At 40.6% G+C, this 22,567-nt stretch overlaps 1 protein-coding gene and 1 long non-coding RNA gene across 8 annotated transcripts in view; both read left to right on the forward strand.

Annotated features, from left to right (window-relative positions):
- GIT2 (GIT ArfGAP 2) overlaps window positions 1-22,567 on the forward strand; it is a 460,714-nt gene that overhangs the window by 319,405 nt on the left and 118,742 nt on the right. For 5 of the 7 annotated variants that reach the window (XM_053702096.1, XM_053702097.1, XM_053702103.1 and 2 more), the window contains exons 15-16: window positions 8,993-9,241; window positions 16,000-16,089. In XM_053702096.1, coding sequence (XP_053558071.1) covers window positions 8,993-9,241; window positions 16,000-16,089 — 339 coding nt within the window. The remainder of the gene's footprint in view (window positions 1-8,992; window positions 9,242-15,999; window positions 16,090-22,567) is intronic. The other 2 variants (XM_053702098.1, XM_053702101.1) reach the window with 1 other exon arrangement.
- Window positions 227-8,407, forward strand: LOC128649062 (uncharacterized). The gene is made up of 2 exons (XR_008400646.1): window positions 227-5,638; window positions 5,753-8,407. It is a non-coding gene; the product is annotated as an uncharacterized LOC128649062 (long non-coding RNA).

Below are 22,567 nucleotides of genomic sequence, written 5' to 3' on the forward strand. Positions count from 1 at the left end.
ATATATATATGTATATATATATATATATATACACACGCACATACATACATACATACATACATACATCTCTGATAATTTTGCAATGGTCTCTTAATTTGTTCCAGTTTCTCTGGTTTTACTATTTCCATCTTAATGGGAGGAGAGTCCACTGCTTCATTCATTACTTGTGGGAATTAAGAAACTGGCCACCTGGAGGAGGCAAAGACGCCCCAGCCAAAGGCTTAAATACCTCCCCCCCACTCCCCTCATCCCTGAGTCATTCTTTGCCTTTCGTCACAGGAGGTTGGCAGAGAAGTGTCGGAAGATTCGGGGTAGTCTCTTATGGAGGGTAGTACTCTTCGCAATGGGACTGGAGTTTTAAGTAGTCCTGTCAGTCTCTCAGTGAGAGCATGGGTAAATGTTAAGAGTCCACAGATGCAGGGAGAGTCTTTCTGCGAACCCATCCCGACTCAGTTTAACAGCTCCATTAGCAATCAGTTTTGACGAGTTTTGCTGCATGCTTTTCTTCTCTCAAGTCCATGTCAGGAGCGATTCTACTACCTTGTCGCACTTGAAGGGCCGTGTTTCTGTTCCACGACATTGATTCTGGTAAGATCGTTTCATATATATATATATATATATATATATATATATATATATATGATAATGCACCAAGACAGGGTCACAGTGTGGCTCCCTTTATCTCTATTGAATCTAAGGTAATACCCTCGGAAGGGGGCTGTTGAACAGGGGGGATATTATGCATAATATTGATTATTGTGTTTGCTACTGCATTTGTGGGAGATGAGGCTCTGTTAGTCTGGAACACAGTTTATAGGGAGAAAATTGTGGTGGGCTTTTTTGGCGCATCCATCTCTCGAGTGCAGGGGCGGTCCTGCATGGCACTCCATGTGACCGGGTGTGACCTCTACAACTTCCTCTTTCTCGACCTGCGTTCAGAGAAGACGAAAGCCGTTTCTTGTAGTCTGGGTCATAGGAGGTGGTGAGTGCCCTGACCATTGGAAAATAAAGGTGCCATTTATATTTTGATCAAGTCTGTAATAAAGGCGCAAGCTATGTAGGACTCTGATATATTAGAGGATACTCCCTCTTTATCTAAACCCATTAACTGTTTATATTGTGAGGAGGTTCCTGTCGAACCATCGATGCAACTCTGTTCTACATGCTTTGACAGTATTGCCATTTCCAAAAGAATAAAGTATTTAGTATTACTGAGCCGTCCACCTCTGAGGGTTCTCCGCTCCGTGAGGTGCGTTCGTTGCAATCATATCCGATTCCACAAGCAGTTCTCCAGGGCACTACTAATCCTCCTGCGGGCTCTGCGGCCATTAATGCGATGCCTCATCCTTCTAAGCGTGAGCAGAAGGTACGGCACTGCTATCCGTCTCGGGGGTCTTTGACTCCGCTGGCTGTCTCAGACAGATTATCAGCTGAGGATGACAACTCCGACTTATCGGAGGATGTCCCTTCTAGGGCAGAATCGGCTACTTCTAGGCCTCCGTCCGCGGAGGAGCCTGATTTTAAGTTTAAGATGGAGCATTTGCGCTATCTGCTAAAAGAGGTGCTTGCTACATTGGAGGTTCCAGAACCAAAACTACCGGAGGAACCTTCAATTCCTAAACTTGATAGTCTATGAGGACAGGGTAGTGCCCCAGGCCTTCCCGGTTCCAGTCAAGATGGCTAACATTATTAAGAATGAATGGGAGAAACTTGGTTCGTCTTTTTCCCCCCTCCTCTTAATTTAAAAAGCTTTTCCCCATTCCAGAGGCGCAGCTTAAACTATGGGGAACTGTCCCTAAGGTGGATGGTGCTATCTCCATGCTTGCTAAGAGAACGAGTCCATGTTGCAGAAGATGTTCCAAATCACGGGGTTAGTTTTTCAGCCGGCGGCGGCAGTCGCCGCTACCTACTGGTGTGACGCACTAGCAGCAATGGTGGAGACTCCTCTCGATGAAATTCTAGACCGAATTGAGGCCTTAAAGGTGGCACATTCGTTAATTTGTGATGCTAACATGCAGATTATTCGCCTGACATCAGGGTTTTCTGTTTTAGCCCGCAGGGCTCTGTGGCTAAAGTCGGGATCTGCTGACATGACTTATAAGTCTCGTTTGCTTTCCCTCCCATTCAAGGGGAAAGTTTTCTTTGGCCCGGGCCTGGATTCTATCATCTCTACGGTCACAGGTGGCAAGGGTGCCTCAGGATAAGAAGGCTAAACCAAAGGGATCTACTTTTCATCCTTTTCGTGCAACCTGCCGCAAAGTCAGAGCAATCCAAGGGATCTTGGAAGCCAGCTAACTCTTGGAAGAAGTCCAAGCAGAACAAGAAGCCCACCGAATCAGTCAGCATGAAGGGGCGGCCCCCGGTCCGTCATCGGATCACGTAGGGAGCAGACTATCTTTTTGCGGAGGCCTGGAGAAGAGACGTTGTAGACTCTTGGGTTCTGGAGGTCGTATCCCAGGGTTACAGGATAGATTTTAAGTCTTATCCACCCAGAGGCAGATTCCTCCTGTCAAACATATCCTCAAGACCAGAAAAGAGAGACACCTTCCTGGGGTGTGTGAAGAATCTCATCTCTTGGGGTAATCGTCCCAGTTCCTCCGGCAGAAAGAGGTCTGGGATATTATTCAAACCTTTTCGTAGTCCCAAAGAAGGAAGGTACGTTTCGTCCAATTCTGGACCTAAAGGCCCTAAAGAAGTTCTTGTCAGTTTCATTGTTCAAGATGGAGATAAGGTCAATTTTGCCCCTGGTGCAAAAGGGGCAATTCATGAGGACTATAGACCTGAAGGACGCCTACCTTCACATTCCAATCCACAGGGATCACTTCAGGTTTCTAATATTAGTCTTCCTGGACCAGCACTTCCAGTTTGTGGCCCCTCCGTTTGGTCTGGCGACTGCCCCAAGGGTCTTCACAAAGGTTCTGGGAGCTCTACTCGCAGTAGCGAGAGCCAGAGGAATTACAGTGGCACCTTATCTGGACGATATCCTGGTCCAGGCTCTGTCCTACAGTCTTGCGGGGGATAACTAGAGAGCTCTTCTCCTTCGATGCCACAGGTGGAAGATAAACGAGGGAAAGAGTTCATTGGTCCCCAGCAATAGGGTGGAGTTCCTGGGTACGATAATAGATTCTTCAGCCATGAAGATAATCTTGACAGATTAAAGACGGTGCAAGCTTGCGTCCAACTGTCTAGCTCTTCAGACATCCTCCAGGACATCTGTGGCCAGGTGTATGGAGGTGATCGGGCTCATGGTATCCAGCATAGATGTCATTCCTTTTGCCAGGTTCCATCTCAGACCTCTTCAGCTGTGCATGTTGAAATAATGGAACTGCGATCATTGAGATATGTCCCAACAGATATCTCTAGACAGAACGGTGAGGGAGTCCCTATCTTGGTGGACTCGACCGGGGCAGTTTTCTCAGGGGACATCCTTTTTGAGACCATCCTGGGAGATTGTGACCACGGATGCAAGTCTATCAGGATGGGGAGCTGTTTGGGGTGTCAGAAGGGTGCAGGGCAGATGGTCTCGAGAAGAGTCAAGTCTACCTATAAATATTTTGGAACTTTGAGCGATATTCAACGCTCTGAGGGCTTGGCCCCTTCTGGGGTCGTCCCGATTCATCAGATTCCAGTCGGACAACATTACCTCGATGGCTTACATAAACCATCAAGGGGGGACGAGAAGCTCCCTAGCCATGAGGGAAGTATCTTGGATTCTGGAATGGGTAGATACTCACAATTGTTTACTCTCAGCGATCCACATTCCGGGTGTGGACAACTGGGAAGTGTTTTTTTGAGCAGACAGACCTTTCATCCAGGGGAATGGTCCCTCCATCCCTAGATGGTTGTGGAGATCTGCAGCAGATGGGGGACGCCGAAAATAGATCTCATGGTGTCCAGACTCAATTGCAAGCTACCCAGATACGGGGCGCGATCCAGGGATCCCCAGGTGGAACTGATAGATGCCTTGGCAGTACCCTGGGACTTCAACCTAATTTACATATTCCACCGTTACCTCTTCTACCTCGAGTAGTGTCCTACATCAAGCAGGAGCAAGCTTCGGCTATTCTGATTGCTCCGTCCTGGCCATGGAGGATGTGGTTTGCAGATCTGGTGGCGATGTAGTCATCTCCACCGTGGAAGTTACCTTTTCCCAGGGATCTGCTAGTTCAAGGTCCTTTTCTACATCAAAATCTCGATTCTGTGAGGCTGACTGCGTGGAGATTGAACGCCTAGTCTTAGCCAAGAGAGGATTTTCGGAAAAAGTGATTGACACTCTTGTTCAGGCCAGGAAGCCGGTCACTTGACACATCTACCACAAGGTGTGGAGGACCTACTTGTCCTGGTGTGAGGAACGAGGATACCCATGGCACAAGGTCGGGGTATCCAGGATTTTGGCCTTTCTCCAGGACGGTCTGGATAAGGGTCTTGCCGCCAGTTCCCTGAGGGGACAGATCTTGGCTTTATCTGTACTGTTGCATAAGAAGCTTGCAGAGCTTCCTGACATTCAGTCCTTTGTTCAGGCGCTGGTTAGGATCAGGCCTGTCTTCAGGAACCTGGCTCCTCATTGGAGCTTAAACTTGGTTCTTAAGGTTTTGCAGAAGGCTCCGTTTGAGCCTATGCACGCTCTTGACATTAAAGTTCTTTCGTGAAAAGTTCTATTATTACTGGCTATTGCATAGGCACGCAGAGTCTCTGAGTTTGCAGCCTTGCAACGTGAGCCTCCCTACTTGGTGTTTCATGCTGATAAGGCTGTTCTTTGCACTGGATTGGGTTTTCTTCCCAAGGTAGTGTTGAGTCGTAACATCAATCAGGAAATAGTAGTTTCTTCTTTGTGTCCTAACCCTTCTTCTTCAAAGGAGAGGTTACTTCATAATCTGGACGTGGTTCAGGCTTTGAAGTTTAATCTTCAGGCCACAAAGGAGTTCAGACAGACTTCATCCTTATTTGTTGTATATTCGGGGAAGCACAGGGGGTCAAAGGGCCTCTGCTACCTCTCTCTATCTTTTTGGTTGAGGAGTATGATCCGTCTGGCATACGGGACACAAGCCTCCTCAGAGGATTACGGCTCACTCGACTAGAGCTGTGGCCTCTTCTTGGGCCTTTAAGAATGAGGCTTCTATGGAACAGATTTGTAAGGGGGCTACTTGGTCTTCCTTACATACTTTTGCAAAAATTTATAAATTTGACGTTTTTGCTTCTGCGGAAGCAGCTTTTGGGAGAAAGGTTCTGCAGGCTGTGGTGCCCTTAGTATAGGGTCCGCCTCCTTTTGCCCTGCCATTTTTTTCATTCAGTGTCCTCTAGAGCTTGGCTATTTTTTCCGACAAGTAATGAATGAAGCAGTGGACTCTCTTCCCATTAAGATGGGAAAACATAAATTATGCATACCTGATAATTTAATTTCCATTTGTGGTAGAAGAGTTCACTGCACTCGCCCGTTTCTCCAGTGGGTGGACCTAAATTTATTATTGATCTTCTGGCACCACATAACAATTCTTTCATAACAATTCAAAAGAAAATGTGCTAACAAAACACTTGGATACAGGTGGGTTGAATTGCATGCATCTCATACCATTTTTTTTCCATGAGAGAATGGAGAGAAAAGAAGGGGAGGGGAGAAAAGGAAGGGAAAGGAAAGAACGTGGGGAGGGAGAGGAGAAAAGGGGGGAAAGAAAGGAGGGAGCAAGGGAGGGAGTTGAGAGAAAGAAGGGAGGGAGAAAGGGAAAAAAGGGAGAGAGGAAGGGAGGGAAAGAAGAATACACTTTGAAACAATCACTGCCCTTCACATGCAACAACATACAGTAATAACCATCATTCAAGTAATTAAACTTTTTAAGTGTCCAATTACTATTTACTCTGTGGGTTCATGAATGCAGAGAAAGCTAGTTATTAGTAGCTAACATACATTAGTGCTGAGAGTTTATGATTAGACATTACAAGCTGATCTAAGTAGTGCACAGACACATCCAGTATGTTAGTTACTAATACCTGCAATAAGCACTGCGCTCGCAGACCCACCACAGCTGAAAGGGGAGGCAGCATATCGGTACAAGGTCTTCTCCTCCAGCCTCACCTTGTAAGCATATCCCTGGGCAAGTTTCTCAACGAGAATGCTTCCACTGCAAAAATGCAGGCGGCTCTAAGTGAAGCAACGGTTTAACGGAGCACTGCCTAAGAAGAGTGAACTTGATCAGCGCACGTGCCTTGTCTTTGTAAAAGCCTGCACTTTATCGCTCACTGTACTGTGTGCTGGCTTTTAGAGAGAGGACAGGGCAGATATGCTGCCCCTCCCAAATCTTCCGTCCTAGGCACTGGCCTTGTTGGTCTAGGCCATAATGCGCCCCTGTCTGGCACCATTTATACCCTGATATTTCTACTACTGTTCCTTGTTCCCTTGGCAGAATGACTGGAGGATGAGGGAGTGGGGGAGATATTTAAGCCTTTGGCTGGGGTGTCTTTGCCGCATCCTGGTGGCCAGGTTCTTAATTCCCACAAGTAATGAATGAAGCCGTGGACTCTCCTCCCAGAGATGGAAATTAAATTATCAGGTAAGCATAATTTATGTTTTATAGATATGTGTTAGAACATGTTTTATTTATTCTATAAACTACTGACAATTCTAAATGAAAATATGGTCTTTTAGAGCATTTATTTGCAGAAAATGACGACAACTGATCAAAATAACAAACATATGCAGTGTTTTCAGACCTCAAATAATGCAAAGAAAACAAGTTCATATTCATTTTTATACAACGCAATACTGTTTTAACTTAGAAGAGTTCAGAAATTAATATTTGGTGGAATAACCCTGATTTTCAATCACAGCATTCATGTGTCTTGGCATGCTCTCCATCAGTCTTTCACATTGCTGTTGGGGGACTTTATGCCACTCCTGGTGCAAAATTTCAAGGAACTCTGCTTTGTGTGATGGCTTGTGACCATTCATCTTCCTCTTTATCACATTCCAGAGGTTTCAATGGGCTACAGGTCTGGAGATTGGGCTGTCTATGACAGGGTCTTGATCTTTTGCTCCTCCATCCACATCTTGATTGACCTGGGTGTGTGGCATGGAGCATTGTCCTGCTGGAAAGAACAATCCTAAGAGTTGGGGATCATTGTCAGGGCAGGAGGAAACACGTTTTCTTCCAGGAGAACCTTGTATGATATGGATCAAATATATAGAGGCGCTGGTCTTGAAAATAGAAGAACCTTGTATGATGTAGGCTTGATTCATGCATTCTTCACAAAGATCTGCAAATAAATGCTCTTAATGATGATGTTTTTATTTGAGAGGAATGTTGTCAGCAGTTTAAAGAGTAAGACAAAAATGTTAATTTTACTCAAACACATATCTATAAATAGTAAAACTAGAGAAACTGGTAATTTTGCAGTGGTATCATATATATATATATATATATATATATATATATATATATATATATATATATATATATATATAAATACAGTATATGACAGAGAGAGAGAGAATTTGACTTTTTTTTCCCTATCTTTAACATTTCTTTTGGACTAGTAACTTTTTCACATTTTTACTCTTTAACAAATTTAAAGAAAGTTGACTTCCATCTGTTTCCGACTGTAACAAATTTGATTTTATATTGCATAGAATATGTGCAGCTAGAAGTTAATGTTTAGAAATTTAGATAGGTCACTGATTGGAAAAATGTTTTCAAAGTCCATGATTATCTGAGTGGTTATAGTTTTTAAAGGCTTTTGTATCTTAATAAGGATTACTTAGTTATTGTACAATAAAACACATTCTCTAATAATTTAGTTATAGACTAATATATATAATTGGAAGCTGTAGCTGAAAATCTTGCTTAGTGATATATTTATATTAATGCCAGTGATAATTACTTAAATTGCTTTAATGACTCGACTATCAATACATGACGCACTGATTCTTCTCTACTCGCAACTTGTATATATTTTTAGCGACTGGCTTGACTTGAGAGCATTGTGTAAGGACTTGAGATTTGAAGGTGGAGACTTGACTTTAGACTTGAAGTAAAAGACTTGAATCCATCACTGATTAATGCTGCTTTCGATTGTTTTGCTGCTCAGTGGGCTTTGTAACCATTTGCACATGCGCACATTTACCAGAAACAAATAGTTGGTAATTATTGCTATACTTTTGGAAACATCAGCACTAGAACACAGCATTCAGTGACAATTCCATGTGAATAGTTTTGTCTGGGGTGGTAATATGGTTATCCATAAAGCATGATGCAACTACTCAGAATCCCTCCTGTTGTGAAAAACATGTAAATTTTACATTCTATTTATTTCGGTTGGTGATCCCTCATAGAGTTCTATATAGGCAATGATAATATATTTTTGTATCTGTGTATATACTTGTTTTACAATGTAAAATAAAGAAAGTAATTCAAAATGTTCTTGTTGATTTGTTTTTTTTAATAATGATCTCTTTCTTATTCTAAGCTGTCTTTTTCCCTTGTTGCTTGCAGTGCAGCTTCTTTTATTTCTTTGCATTTCTACAAACAGATTTCTAAAACCATAGTGATCAGACACACTATTTATCCTGCTACGGTACCTGGTGTAGTTGCATATTTTTGTGCAGTCAGCCTTTGCATTTGTGCCTGCTTTGCTTTTTAACAATACTTGCAAAATTACAATATGCTCTACTCCTGTCAATATGTTAGGAATATAGCATATGTAAGCATAGGTGATATAGCCGCCGGCCAACATTTTAATTGTATGTTTGTTTCAACAGAAATTTTTACATGACTTAATCTAAAATTTAGGTTATCACAGAGGGAAATAAATACTCATGTAAATATTCATTTTATTATTTTAGATTGTGAGAAAATGTTCAGAGGTTTAACAACTCATTTATTAAATGGTATTGTAAGTTAAATTGCTGTATTAAAATATTAAACATAGAAACGTGTTTTACCCCCTTAATAATAATAATAAAAAAGAAATCTACAGTCCCACTGCTAAAAATGTCTTTCAGCTCCAAACACTGCAGTGTGAAAATATGAACCTCAGGAGACAGGCCACAACCAATTTATATCAGGTCCCAACTGGGACAGAGTACACAGACCTCTCCAATCCAGCGTCTTTAAAGAGACGGCCATCAGGAAGAGGTAGCAGGCCCATGTCCATGTATGAGACTGGATCAGTTCAAAAACCCTACCTCCCAATGGGAGAAGTCACATACCCAGAGGAAAGCATAAACAGACTGCAGCCTTTCCCACAACATGTAAGTAAACATGACGCGGCTCTTTGCATGCTTTGCTTTTCTGTTGCAACCTGCTAATCCAATCTCCTCATTTTCTGAACTTATCTGTATGTATAATGTGTGCATATTTGTTTTGTGTTTTGTAATACCATGACATTGAAGCCATTTTTGGTAAAAAGTAAAAATATTCCTTTAAACATTTCTGGTAATATTAAAACTAGCAGTTATATAAATTTGGCTATCATTCTGAATCACTTTTGACGTTAAATACAACAAATTTGCTTGATTTAATTTGATTTCTTCCACACTGTTTCATCTCTAAAACTATAGTACATATCACATATATGAATTTATAATCAAATAAGCATAAGTAGGATAAGATTTGTTTTTGCAATGCTGTAGGTTGTTTTTTATTATTATTAAAACCGCATGATAATGCAAAACTTGTGTATTCAATTCGTGCTGCAAGATCCTCAATAGAAATGTCATTATGTCACTTAGTAACTGCTCATCAGTTACTGATAATTAAACTGTAATATATGTAAGATTGTATGCTCATTTCAAAATGTTTACTTTACATGACTAAAAACTTGGATGTTTGATACATAAATCACCACTTTCATTATTTGTATTATCTACAAAACAAAAATAATGGATTCATCAAAAATCTGTGCAACCCTGTCAGATACTGAACAAAGAAAATAAACACACTTTGTTTTTATTCCAGTCAACATACTCAGCAAATTCTTGGTTCAATTGAAGTCTCTTCATAGGATGCTACATACTGAGTCACTGCATAGAGTAATGCTTGAAGATTACCTTAGTTTATTATTATTTTTTTTTGCTTACAGCTATCCAAACTGCCCACTTCATACACATATTTACTTTGCCATTAATGAGGTTTTGATTTGTTTTGTATCTAGAGTGTTTTTTTTCTTTCCTTAGACATTGAGTCCACGGAATCATCAATTACTAGTGGGAATATCACTCCTGACCAGCAGGAGGAGGCAAAGAGCACTACAGCAAAGCTGCTATATATGCCACTTCCCTTACCCATAATCCCGTCATTCTCTTTGCCTGCGGTGCAAGGAGGAGGTGAAGTTTTGGTGTCTGATCTACAATCAAGATTTTTTTATTTTAAAGCAGAGTAGGTTTGCTCTGATCTTTCCAAAGGGTCTAGCCTTATCCCATGTCAGTCTCTTCAGTAGGGCAATGGTGTCTTTTAAGCAATTGAAAACTTGTGGGGTACAATCCTCACTGCTTTTTCCCAAAAGATTCTGTATTTCCACAGTATTCCATGTGAGGGATGGCATCCTCTCAAACCAGGTGAGCTGTCCTGCTGCCGGACAGATAAATATTGAGGTAAGTGCCAGTTTTATTTTTCTATGTAGCAGGGAAAATTTGGCACTTATTCAGCTGAAACGCTGCAGGGGGACATTTTTTATTCCTGTCAGGGAGCAGGTTTTTATGACAGTTTTTGCAGGCACTGTTAGTGTGAGGAATTATTTATTTTATTGATGGCTCAGTGAGGATCCGTTTTTAGTAACGCATTATGTACTTTTTGGGGGGGTTTTATTGTTTGTTTTTAAGCTGGTTTTTCAAGAAAGTTTTTTTTTTTTTAAAAAAGTTTTTTTTTTGTCAACTATAGGACGGCCCCTTTTAGGGAGGTTCTGATTCTGTGATGTCAGTTATTTTGGTGCTTTTCTTCACTTCCTGTAAGAGTGAGGTGCGCATATTTCAGATGACTCTGCTGTTTAGAAGGCTTCTTGCTGTTTTTGCTTCTCTGGAAATCCGGATTGTAAACAGGATAGTTTTTTCCTCAGTTTGCTGTGGGTTGCAGGACAGGTAGGGCACCTCAGTAATTCTGCTGAGGTGTAGTGTTGCTTGGGGTATGTTTTCTTGATTTGGTAAATTTAAAGGGAACATTTATTTAAGAATGTTTTTTTGGTTTTGTATTATATCCTTTGTTAAAAGATACAAAAAAGCTAACTTTTAATTATGGATCAGGAGGCTGTGCAGGGTGTTACTTGTATCTTATGTTTTGATGCCCAGGTGGAAGCCCTTGTACCTTTTTGTTCTTCATGTATTGAAAGAACTTTAGCTTATAGAAATAGACTTTTTGACCCTGAGCCATCATTAGCTAAGGCGGATGCTGTTCAGGAGCCTCCTGTTTTAGATGTGCCGCAGCTTTCTCCTCAAGCATCTCAATCGTATTCATCTGCACATGCATTGCCCTGCGTTTCCTCTCATGCTCTGTCTGGAGTTACTTTGCAAGATATTGCTGCCCAGGTATCTTCTGCGGTATCTGAGGCGCTGTCTGCTTTTCCCATGCTGCAGAAAAAACGCAAAAGGAAATTTAAAGAAACAGTAAGTAAGGTTTCTGATCCTGAAGTGGCTAATCAAAGTATTTCCTCTCAGAAGTCTGAGGATGAAGATTCTTCGGGTGCATCTGAGGGTGAAATATCGGATTCGGGCAGTATAATTCCTGCTACTGATGCTGAAGTTGTGTCCTTCAGATTTAAGCTAGAACACCTCCGCTTGTTACTTAAGGAGGTTTTGGCTACCTTGGATGACTCCGATACTACTCTCGTTGTTAACCCTAAGAAGTCTAGTAAGCTAAACAAATATTTTGATGTTCCCTCTGCAGTGGAGGTATTTCCTGTTCCTGACCGTGCTCCTGAGATTATTGCATGGGAGTGGGAGAGACCTGGTATTCCTTTTTCTCCATCTCCTATTTTTAAGAAAATGTTTCTTATAGCTGACTATTAAGGAGTCATGGCAAATGGTTCTTAAGGTGGAAGGAGCAATTTCCACTTTGGCTAAGAGGACCACTATTCCCGTAGAGGATAGTTGTTCTTTTAAGAATCCAATGGATAAGAAATTGGAGGCATTATTAAAGAAAAAATGTATGTTCACCAAAGTCTTCAATGGCATCCTTCGGTGTTTTTTTGCTACTGTTACCAGTGCTGCAGCTTACTGGTTTGATGCTTTGTCTGATTCTATTCAGACAGATACTCCTCTTGAGGAGATCCAGGACAGGATTAAGGCTCTTAAGTTAGCTAATTCCTTTATTACGGATGCTTTCTTACAGGTCATTAAACTCGGAGCAAAAATCTGGTTTTGCGGTTCTAGTTTGCAGAGACCTTTGGTTAAAATCCTGGTCTGCGGATGTTTCTTCTAAGTTATTAGCTATTCCCTACAAGGGTAAGACCTTGTTTGGGCCTGGTTTGGCTGAAATTATTTCAGGTATCACAGGAGGAAAGGGATCTTTTCTTCCTCATGATAGAAAGAATAAGCAGAAAGGACATCAGAGTAATTTTCGTTCCTTTCGTAACTTTAGGTAAACCCTCCGCTTCCTTTTCCAAGCAGGAACTATCCAAGTCTTCCTGGAAGTCTTGTCAGTCTTGGAACAAGGGGAAACAGTCTAAGCCTGTGGCTGACTCCAAGTCAGCATGAAGGGTCGGCCCTCTATCCAGGAATGGATCTAGTAGGGGGCAGGCTTTCTCATTTTGCTCAGGCTTGTATACAAGATGTCCCAGACCTGTGGGCCATGGAAATTGTATCTCAGCGGTACAAGATAGAATTCAAGACTTTTCCTCCCAGAGGCAGGTTTCTTCTCTCAAGATTATCTGTAGACCAGATAAAGAGAGATGCGTTCTTAAATTGTATCAAGGATCTTTTTGCCCTAGGAGTTATAGTTCCGGTTCCTCCGCAGGAACAAGGTCTAGGATTTTATTCAAATCTTTTTGTGGTTCCAAAGAAAGAGGGGACTTTCAGACCTATTTTAGACCTAAAGGTTTTAAACAAGTTCCTCAGTGTACCGACCTTCAAGATGGAGACTATACGTTCCATTCTTCCTTTGATTCAAGAGGGTCAGTTTATGACAACCATAGACTTAAAGGATGCATACCTTCATGTTCCCATTCACCGGGATCATCACAAGTGTCTATGGTTTGCTTTCTTAGATAATTATTTCCAGTTTGTGGCTCTTCCTTTTGGCCTTGCCACAGCTCCCAGAATTTTTTCAAAGGTCCTGGGGGTCTTTTGGCAGTGATCCGGTCTTGGGGCATTGCCGTTGTGCCTTATCTGGACGACATTTTGGTTCAGGGGCCGTCTTTTCAACAAGCAAACTCTCATATAGAGATCTTGTTGTCTTTTCTTTGCTCCCACGGTTGGAAGGTAAATCTGGGAAAAAGTTCTCTGATTCCAGCCACAAGAGTAGTGTTTTTAGGGACCATAATAGACTCCCTACTAATGAAGATATTTCTGACAGAGGTCAGAAAAACAAATCTCTTCGACTCTTGTCTTGTCCTTCAGTCCTCTCCTCGGCCGTCAGTGGCTCTATGTATGGAGGTATTTGGTCCTGATGGTAGCTTCCATGGATATCATTCCGTTTGCTTGGTTCCATCTCAGACCTCTGCAGTTATGCATGTTAAGGCAATGGAACCAGGACTATGTGGATCTGTCTCCGCAAATAGTTCTGGATCAGGCGACAAGGGACTCTCTTCTGTGGTGGTTGTCTCAGGAACACCTCTCCCAGGGAACTTGCTTTCGCAGACCTTCCTGGGTGATCGTGACCACGGATGCCAGCCTTCTAGGTTGTGGAGCAATTTGGGGGTCATTGAACACTCAGGGTCTTTTGACTCGGGAGGAGTCAGTTCTCCCTATAAACATTCTAGAACTGAAAGTGATTTTCAATGCTGTACTGGCCTGGCCTCAGTTAGCCTTAGCCCGGTTTATCAGGTTCCAGTTGGACAATTTAACATCGGTGGCGAACTCGGAGTTCCTTGGCCATGACAGAGGTGGCCCGGATAATCCAGTAGGCAGAGTCTCACAACTGCTGCCTTTCTGCGATCCACATCCCAGGAGTGGACATTTGGGAGGCGGATTTTCTGAGCCGACAGACCTTTCATCCAGGGGAGTCAGAACTCCATCCAGAAGTATTTGCCAGTTTAATACTCAATTGGGGGCAGCTAGAACTGGATCTCATGGCTTCTCGGCAGAATGCCAAGCTTCTGAGGTACGGCTCGAGGTCAAGGGATCCACAGGCTTTCTTGATAGATGCTCTGGCGGTCCCTTGGAATTTCAGTCTAGCATACATATTTCGTCCGTTCACTCTCCTGCCAAGAGTCATTGCTCAGATCAAGCAGGAGAGGGCGTCTGTGATTCTCATAGAGCCGGTGTGGTCTTGCAGGATCTGGTATGTAGATCTAGTGGAAATGTTCTCTACCTCCGTTGAGACTCCCTCTGAGGAAGGACCTTCTACTTCAGGGTCCTTTTCTTCTTCCAAATCTTGTTTCTCTGAGGCTGACTGCTTGGAGATTGAACGCTTGATTTTATCTAAACGTGGGTTTTCAGAGTCGTTCAATGAGACCATGATTCAGGCTCGTAAGCCTGTGACAAGAAAGATTTTCTTTAAGATATGGCTTAAATATCCGTATTGGTGTGAATCCAGAGGTTACTCTTGGCCTAGAGTCACAGGATTCCTAGGATTTTGTCTTTTCTCCAGGAGGGTCTGGAGAAGGGTTTGTCAGCTAGTACTCTTAAAGGTCAGATTTCTGCGTTGTTTATTTTGTTGCATAAGCGTTTGGTGGATGCGCCAGACGTGCAATCTTTTTGTCAGGCCTTGGTTAGGATTAGGCCTGTGTTTAAGCCCGTTACTCCTCCCTGGAGTCTTATCCTTGTTCTTAGAGCTTTACAGCGTGCTCCGTTTGAACCATGCATTCCTTAGATATTAAGATGTTATCTTGGAAGGTTTTGTTTCTTGTTGCTATTTCTTCTGCTCAGAGAGTTTCGGAACTCTCGGCTCTGCAGTTTGATTCTCCTTATCTTATTTTTCATTCTGATAAGGGGTTTTACGTACTAAATTAGGCTTTTTACCTAAGGTTGTTTTAAACAAGAATATTAATCAGGAGATTGTGTGTACTAAGCCTTCTTTCCCTAAGGAGAGTTTGTTGCACAACCTAGATGTTGTGCGTGCATTGAAGTTCTATCTTCAGGCGACTAAGGACTTTCGTCAGTCTTCTGCTTGCTTTGTTTGTTTTTTCTGGGAAGCGCCAGGGTCAGAAAGCTACGGCTACTTCTCATTGGCTAAGGAGTATTATTCGTTTGGCCTATGAGACTGCTGGACAGCAACCTCCTGAGAGAATCACTGCTCATTCCACAAGGGCTGTTTCTTCTTCCTGGGCATTTAAAAATGAAGCTTCTGTGGAACAGATTTGCAAGGCTGCAACTTGGTCCTCTTTGCATACTTTTTTAAAGTTTTATAACTTTGATACTTTTGCCTCAGCTGAGACTTCTTTTGGGAGAAGGGTTCTTCAAGCGGTGGTGCCTTCTGTTTAGGTCTACCTGTCTTGTCCCTCCCTTATCATCTGTGTCCTCTAGCTTTGGTAATGATTCCCACTAGTAATTGATGATTCCATGGACTCACCATATCTTAGGAAAGAAAACATAATTTATGCTTACCTGATAAATGTATTTATTTCCGGGTATGGTGAGTCCACGGCCCACCCTTTATTTAAGACAGTTATTTTTTCTAAAACCTCAGGCACCTCTACACTTTTGTGTTATCTTTTTTCATTTTTCCTTCGGCCGAATGTCTGGAGGTTATGGGTAAGGGAAGTGACATATATAGCAGCTTTGCTGTAGTGCTCTTTGCCGCCTCCTGCTGTTCAGGAGTGATATTCCCACTAGTAATTGATGATTCCGTGGGCTCACCATATCCGGAAATAAATAAATGTATCAGGTAAGCATAAATTATGTTTTTCTTTCCCCCTTAGATCGGGAGGAGCGCTTTTGTGACCTCCTCTTCATCCCTGCCTTCATTCCCCTCTACGCTTTCCTGGTCAAGAGATGAAAGCACACGAAGGGTTAAGTACCTTCTAAGTTAGATCTGCTCCCTGGAGGCTTTAGCTTTCTCCATGGGGGCTCCGCACTCTTTCCTTTCCCCTTTCTGCTCACAGCCCTTTATCTCTGCATGAAGCGATAATGCCTCATCATAACCTCCACCTCTGCCCATCTGCACTTCACTTCCATGTAATGCTAGTAGCACAACGATCAATATAACACCAGTGCTCAGTCTTCCTTCCAATTACGTTCTAGTAATGGATAACATGCAAGACCTCTTCCTTCCTTTTATTAATTTTTTTTCCTTTTGTTAAAGGGATAAGTAACGTTTTTAGTTTTTGCAGGTTGAAGGAATTTAAAAACGGTCATGTAATGGTGAGCATGCACTATATGGTAAAATGTTCAGATATACTAGTTGATATTTGATAAGAAGTAACAAATCTAAGCCAAAAGCACTAAATTCTTTAGTAATTCAATTAACAGTTTGTAGAAATGGACAAATGTATTATTAGTAGTAGTATTTATGATTAAGTGCTATTAAGATAGAAGGTATTACTGGAATAAGGTAGCTACAAAGCATATTAATTTTGCATTTATTTATCTAGAGACCAAAATGAAGCAGGACATTTCAATGAATTACTCTTAAAATATATAGCGTTTTTATTTGGTGGCCCTGCAGTTTCCTTTACACTAATTCAGTTCATTAGTGCAAATGTTAGCATCCAGTGCTATATAGAGACGCTATGCAAGCTAAATATGTAATCTCTCATTTAAAGGGACAATAAACACTAAATGCATTTTATAAGTATTGAGGTTATTCTCGGCCTCCCTCTACTTATGTGTGCTGCCATGAAATCTAGCTTCCACTGCATTCCAGTGCTGATAAGTGTTTGCACATGTGCAGCAATCGTCCATCAGGTATCTTCAGTGTTGTCTAATATCTAAAATGTCTGCACCCATAATTAGAGGGAGGTTTATAAAATGTATGTAGTGTTAAATGTCCCTTTACTATAACTGAGATCACATGATCATTTACACATGTCCCTTTATTGACCATAGCAAAGGATATCAGGAATATGAATTCCCAAAAGTTGTAGCTACAATCTGCCCTTAATTTGCAAAACTTTATGCAAACAAAATGTGTTAAATGATTCATTGTTTAATGATAAAATAATTCATGTTGAAAAAAAGTTATGTTAACTTTAAAGTTGTTTCCTTTTAAGTTAAAGGGACACTGAACCCAAATTTTTTCTTTCGTTATTCAGATAGAGCATGAAATTTTAAGCAAGTTTCTAATTTACTCCTATTATCAAATTTTCTTTATTCTCTTGATATCTTTATTTGAAATGCAAGAATGTAAGTTTAGATGTGGCCCATTTTTTGTGAACAACCTGGGTTGTCCTTGCTGATTGGTGGATAAATTCATCCACCAATAAAAAAAAAGTGCTGTCCAGAGTACTGAACTAAGAAAAAGCTTAGATGCCTTCTTTTTCAAATAAAGATAGCAAGATAGAGAAGAAAAATTGATAATAGGAGTAAATTTGTAAGTTGCTTAAAATTGCATGCTCTATCTGAATCATGAAAGAAAGAAATTTGGGTTCAGTGTCCCTTTAAATTATTAACTTTTTCACCCCAATGCCATTCTCCAGTCAGTGAAGCAATGTGCAAACCATCTCATTATACAAAGTGCAGCCAAAGACAACCTTGCACACAGGCCAGCCTTCCATCTCTAGGAAAAAGATCAGTTTGTCAAGAGCTGAACCATATTCTGCTTCAGTCTGAACTAAGTGAAGCCTCCCTCCATGCCGTCTAACTAAATATCCTCACTTGATTTCCTGCACTAGATGCAATTCAAAACGCAGTAGACTTAAACTTTTATTAAACAGTCCATGTATACAAATATGATGTTACCACTATTACAAATGATGCATTCTGTTTGGATAATATATGGTATGTTTCATGAATGTCTAAGTCTACAATGTTTTAAACGGCATTCAGTAAGGAGACCCAGTGAATATATGTACTGTTTGTATTACAACCTATAGCCAGATATAATTATCTGGCATGTATTTCTCTCATTTTCTTTGTGACGGCTTATGAAGCTGTAGATGAGCCATTAACTCTGGGATAGCACTAAGCCACTTGGCGAAAGACAGAAAAAAAAGAAATTATTGGAGAAGGATCCCTTCTGTTAATGCCCAAACCCATCTCCCTCCAGTTTTCTGCTTTCTGAAGGCTGCCTTTTTTTTTTTTGTCCTTCAAATTGTGCTCCATTCCATTTATCTTACTATTGGGTGGATTCCATTCAGATCAAATACATAATTGTCCTCCCTTTGTTCCATTCATACAAACTGCAAGGGTTCATCATACTTAAGAGGTTCTCTGCCAAAGTTTTTTCTCACATATCCTTCCAATACATGTTGGTTTCTGGTATTTGGATAAACACTATGTACAAGCACTACCCTTCTTTACCCCTTATTTACAAGGTGTTCCTCATGTCTAAAAGTGGGTTCAATGTAAAAGGTCCCACCAATGTTTGGGACCTTTGTTAAAGGGACATGAAACCCAAAAACATTATTTCATGATTCAGATAGAGAATACAATTTGAAACAACTTTCTAATTTACTTCTATTAGCTAATTTGTTTCATTCTCTTAGTATCATTTGTTGAAGGAGCAGCAATGCACTACTGGTTTCTAACTGAACAAATGGGTGAGCCAATGACAATCCGTATATGTATACATTAACTAATCAGCGGCTAGAACCTAGGTTCTTTGCTGCTCCTGAGCTTTCCTAGATAAACCTTTCAGCAAAGAATAACAAGAGAAGGAAGCAAATTAAATAATAGAAGTAAATTGGAAAGTTGTTTACAATTGTATTCTCTATCTGAATCATGAAAGAAATGTTTTGGGTTTCATTTCTCTTTAACGATTACGCAGCTGGCACACTTTCTTCATTAACTCAATCTACAATTTGCTCATTCTCCTTCACACATGATATGGCTCCATTTTATTGTGTTGTCGACTGCAGGTTAGTGTGTCATCTGGTGTCGAAGTCCATGCAGGAATTAAAAATCTAACAAGCATGTCATAGGATATTCATGGATCGATTGCAAGCTTTTATTTACAGTAAATATGCCCTTGTATACCATTTAACACACAGTTTTGCTAGGCTAAAATTAATTTAATCAGTATGTTAGCATGTACAGTATATCTGGGTCTTGATCAATAATTTAGATTTGATGGCTTTTAGGTGGCAGACATAATAGAAATAAATATAATATTCTGCCCCACAGATGTATAAAGAGCAAACGTAACAGTTCCCCCACTTTACTTTATCAATTTTGAAATTTTGATTGTGATAACCACAAGATAGTCAAGATGTAAAAACAATATTCTTATTAGAATTCCATTCTTTTTTAAATTCGATACCATACAAGCTTTATTATTGTTACAAGAGGAGATAGGTAGGTCACATATTGACTTCTACAACCTAATCAACACTCAACAGCCTCACTCCCTCTCATATCCAAATACTCCCCGACCCAGCCTCTTCAAATAAATCTCTGACCTACTACAGCTCTCTACTCCTTTTATTTCTACTTCCCGCTTTTGCCTCCAAGACTTTTCATGTGTTGCTCCTTTTCTCTGGAATTCTGTACCCCACTCTACCAGTCAACAACCTTGAATAGTTTCAGATGCTTTTTGAAAACCCACCTATTTAGAGAGGCTTACCATTTCTCCTCTGTTTTCATCCTAATTTTCTTGAACTGTTTGACTCTCTGCTTGTAATACTCCTGACCAATATAAAATTGGTTTTGTTGCTCTTGTGTTTTAAGTCTCAGCAAAATGGTTATATTTACTAAGATCATAAACTGTGAGCTAATTGGTAACAAATACAGTAATGAATGACACTGGAAAAGAAACAACGTGTGTTTATTATAACACAGGTTTCCTATGAGCAGTGTTAGAATAGCTGTCTCAAGTTTCGGCTTAATGACTTGGTTAGAGGTATAATGTTCAGCAGGAATAATCACTTCAACAAGTTGTAACAGGTGTTTCAATAGTATCGCAAACAAACTTCACACACTCTCACTGGAATAAAATATTTACAAGTCCCACACATTCATTCACATCCTTTTGGAAGCATATATGAATAACTGGTTGTTCAGTCACAGGTTTGTACGAATAGTGCTTACGAGTTCTTAGAGGATTTATCGGCATATAATCTTACCACTTCAGTCTCTAAGTAAGCGATCACAGTACCTTTGTCTTGGGAGGAATATACCTGATGAGAAAAGATCCGGAGGTTTGTTTGTCCCACAGCGTGTGGAGAAGTGAGAAGCCGGTGAGAGTGTGACTTACTTCCGGTTGCGGTAACGATGATCCGATACACAGCTGATGCTGGAATCTTACACAGAGCTAAATATTGCGGCTGCAAAAAATACTGAATAGCTGAATGTGATAAAGGTTTGAATTGAATAAACCTCTAGGAGTATAACCTAGTAAAGGTTATAACAAGCTGAATAATTCTAAGGTTAAATAAACAGAGACCTGGTCTTTAGAACTATGAATATAAAGCTAAACTCTTAACAGAGCAGGCTTAAACAAAGTACATCAATTAACAGGCAGTTTGAATATGGCAATGTGAGCTTTAAATAGGGTTTGGCTGTTGGTAGGAGGGATCAGTCCTTAAAGGTATATTACATCTCCCCCCCGTTAAGGAATCACCCCCGGTGATTCAGGGTGAGGTTTAGATGGGTAACGGAGATGAAAACGCCTAAGGAGTCTTGGAGCGTTAATCTCCGAGTGATGTTGCCAAGAATTCTCTTCTGGTCCATAACCCTTCCATTGGATCAGATATTCCAATCTCCTTCTCCTAATGCGAGAATCTAGGATTCTTTCTACCTCAAACTCTTCTTGATTGTTTAGGAGTATGGGAGGAGGAACTGTCAAATCTAATCTGTTTCGGTCTGAAGTATACGGTTTTAATAATGAGACATGAAATGTATTATGTATTTTGTAATGTTGTGGTAGCTTTAATCTCACTGCATTAAGATTGATGATTTTGTCAATTGAAAAAAGGTCCTATATACTGATTAGCTAATTTTTTACTTGGTATCTGTAACCTTAGATATTTAGTAGAAAGAAGTACCTGATCACCTAACTTATAGTCTGGTGAGGGTCTGTGTCTTTGGTCATAATAATGTTTTTGTCTGTCTTTAGCTTGAACGAGGTGTGCCTTTATTTGTTCTAATCGATCTTGTAAGGTATTGAGATAAGTTGTAGCACCTGGAGAATTGACTGGAGTATTTGAAAGAGTGATTGATGTGGGGTGATAACCATATGTGGCAAAAAATGGGGACATCTTTGTTGAAGAGGAAATAGAGTTATTGTATGAAAATTCTGCCAAAGGGAGGTATGTTACCCAATCATCTTGTAAATGCGTAATATAACACCTGAGGTACTGTTCTAATGTTTGATTTAATCGTTCGGTTAACCCATTGGTTTGTGGGTGGAATGCTGTGGAGTATCGTGTGTCAATCTTGAGTGACTTACAGAGTGATCTCCAGAAAGCGGAGGTGAATTGAGTACCCCTGTCAGTTATAATGGTGGATGGTAAACCATGTAGGCGAACAATAGCTCTAATGAATGCTTTTGCTGTTATAAAGGCACTAGGAAGAGCCTTTAAAGGTGTGAAGTGAGCTAATTTGGTTAATTGATCCACTACAACAAATATTGTATTATAATGTTGTGAATCTGGTAAATCAACAATGAAGTCCATGGATATGGTACTCCATGGTCTATCAGGAATCGGCAGTGACGTCAGGTAACCTATAGGTTTTCTATGCTCAGCCTTGTTTCTGGCACAGACATCACAGCCTATGACGTAGTCAGAAATAGTCTTTTCCATATGAGGCCACCAAAAGTTCCTTTTAGTTAACTCAATGGTCTTTTGGATTCCTGTATGTCCAGATAATACATTGTCATGGGTATTGTTCAATATGAGTTGTCGTTGAGACTCAGGAATGAATAATCTTCCATTATGGTAAAATAATCCTGTAGTTGAATCCTTAACGCACTCTGGTGGTATTGAAGTCTCATCTTTCAGAGCTGATAATATTTCAGTCTCTAAACCAGTGAGTGCTCCCAAAAATTTTTCTTCTGGTATAATTGGTGTTGAGATGTGTTGTGGCAAACTGGAATCAAACTGTCTTGATAAAGCGTCAGCTTTCGCATTTGCACTTCCTGGTCGGTATGTTATTAAAAAATTGAACCGATCCATAAAAAGTGCCCATCTTACTTGACGGGAAGAAAGTGTCTTGTTAGTCCTTAAGTATTCTAGGTTCTTATGATCGGTATAAATCAGAAAGGGTTCTTTAGTTCCTTCTAAAAGGTGTCGCCAATATTCTAGTGAACGTTTTATAGCTAGTAACTCTTTGTCACCAATAGAATAATTACTTTCTGCTGGTAAGAAAGTCTTTGAATAGAAAGCAATGGGA

The sequence above is a fragment of the Bombina bombina genome, chromosome 2 (assembly GCF_027579735.1).
Source record: "Bombina bombina isolate aBomBom1 chromosome 2, aBomBom1.pri, whole genome shotgun sequence".
Classification (NCBI taxonomy): domain Eukaryota; kingdom Metazoa; phylum Chordata; class Amphibia; order Anura; family Bombinatoridae; genus Bombina; species Bombina bombina.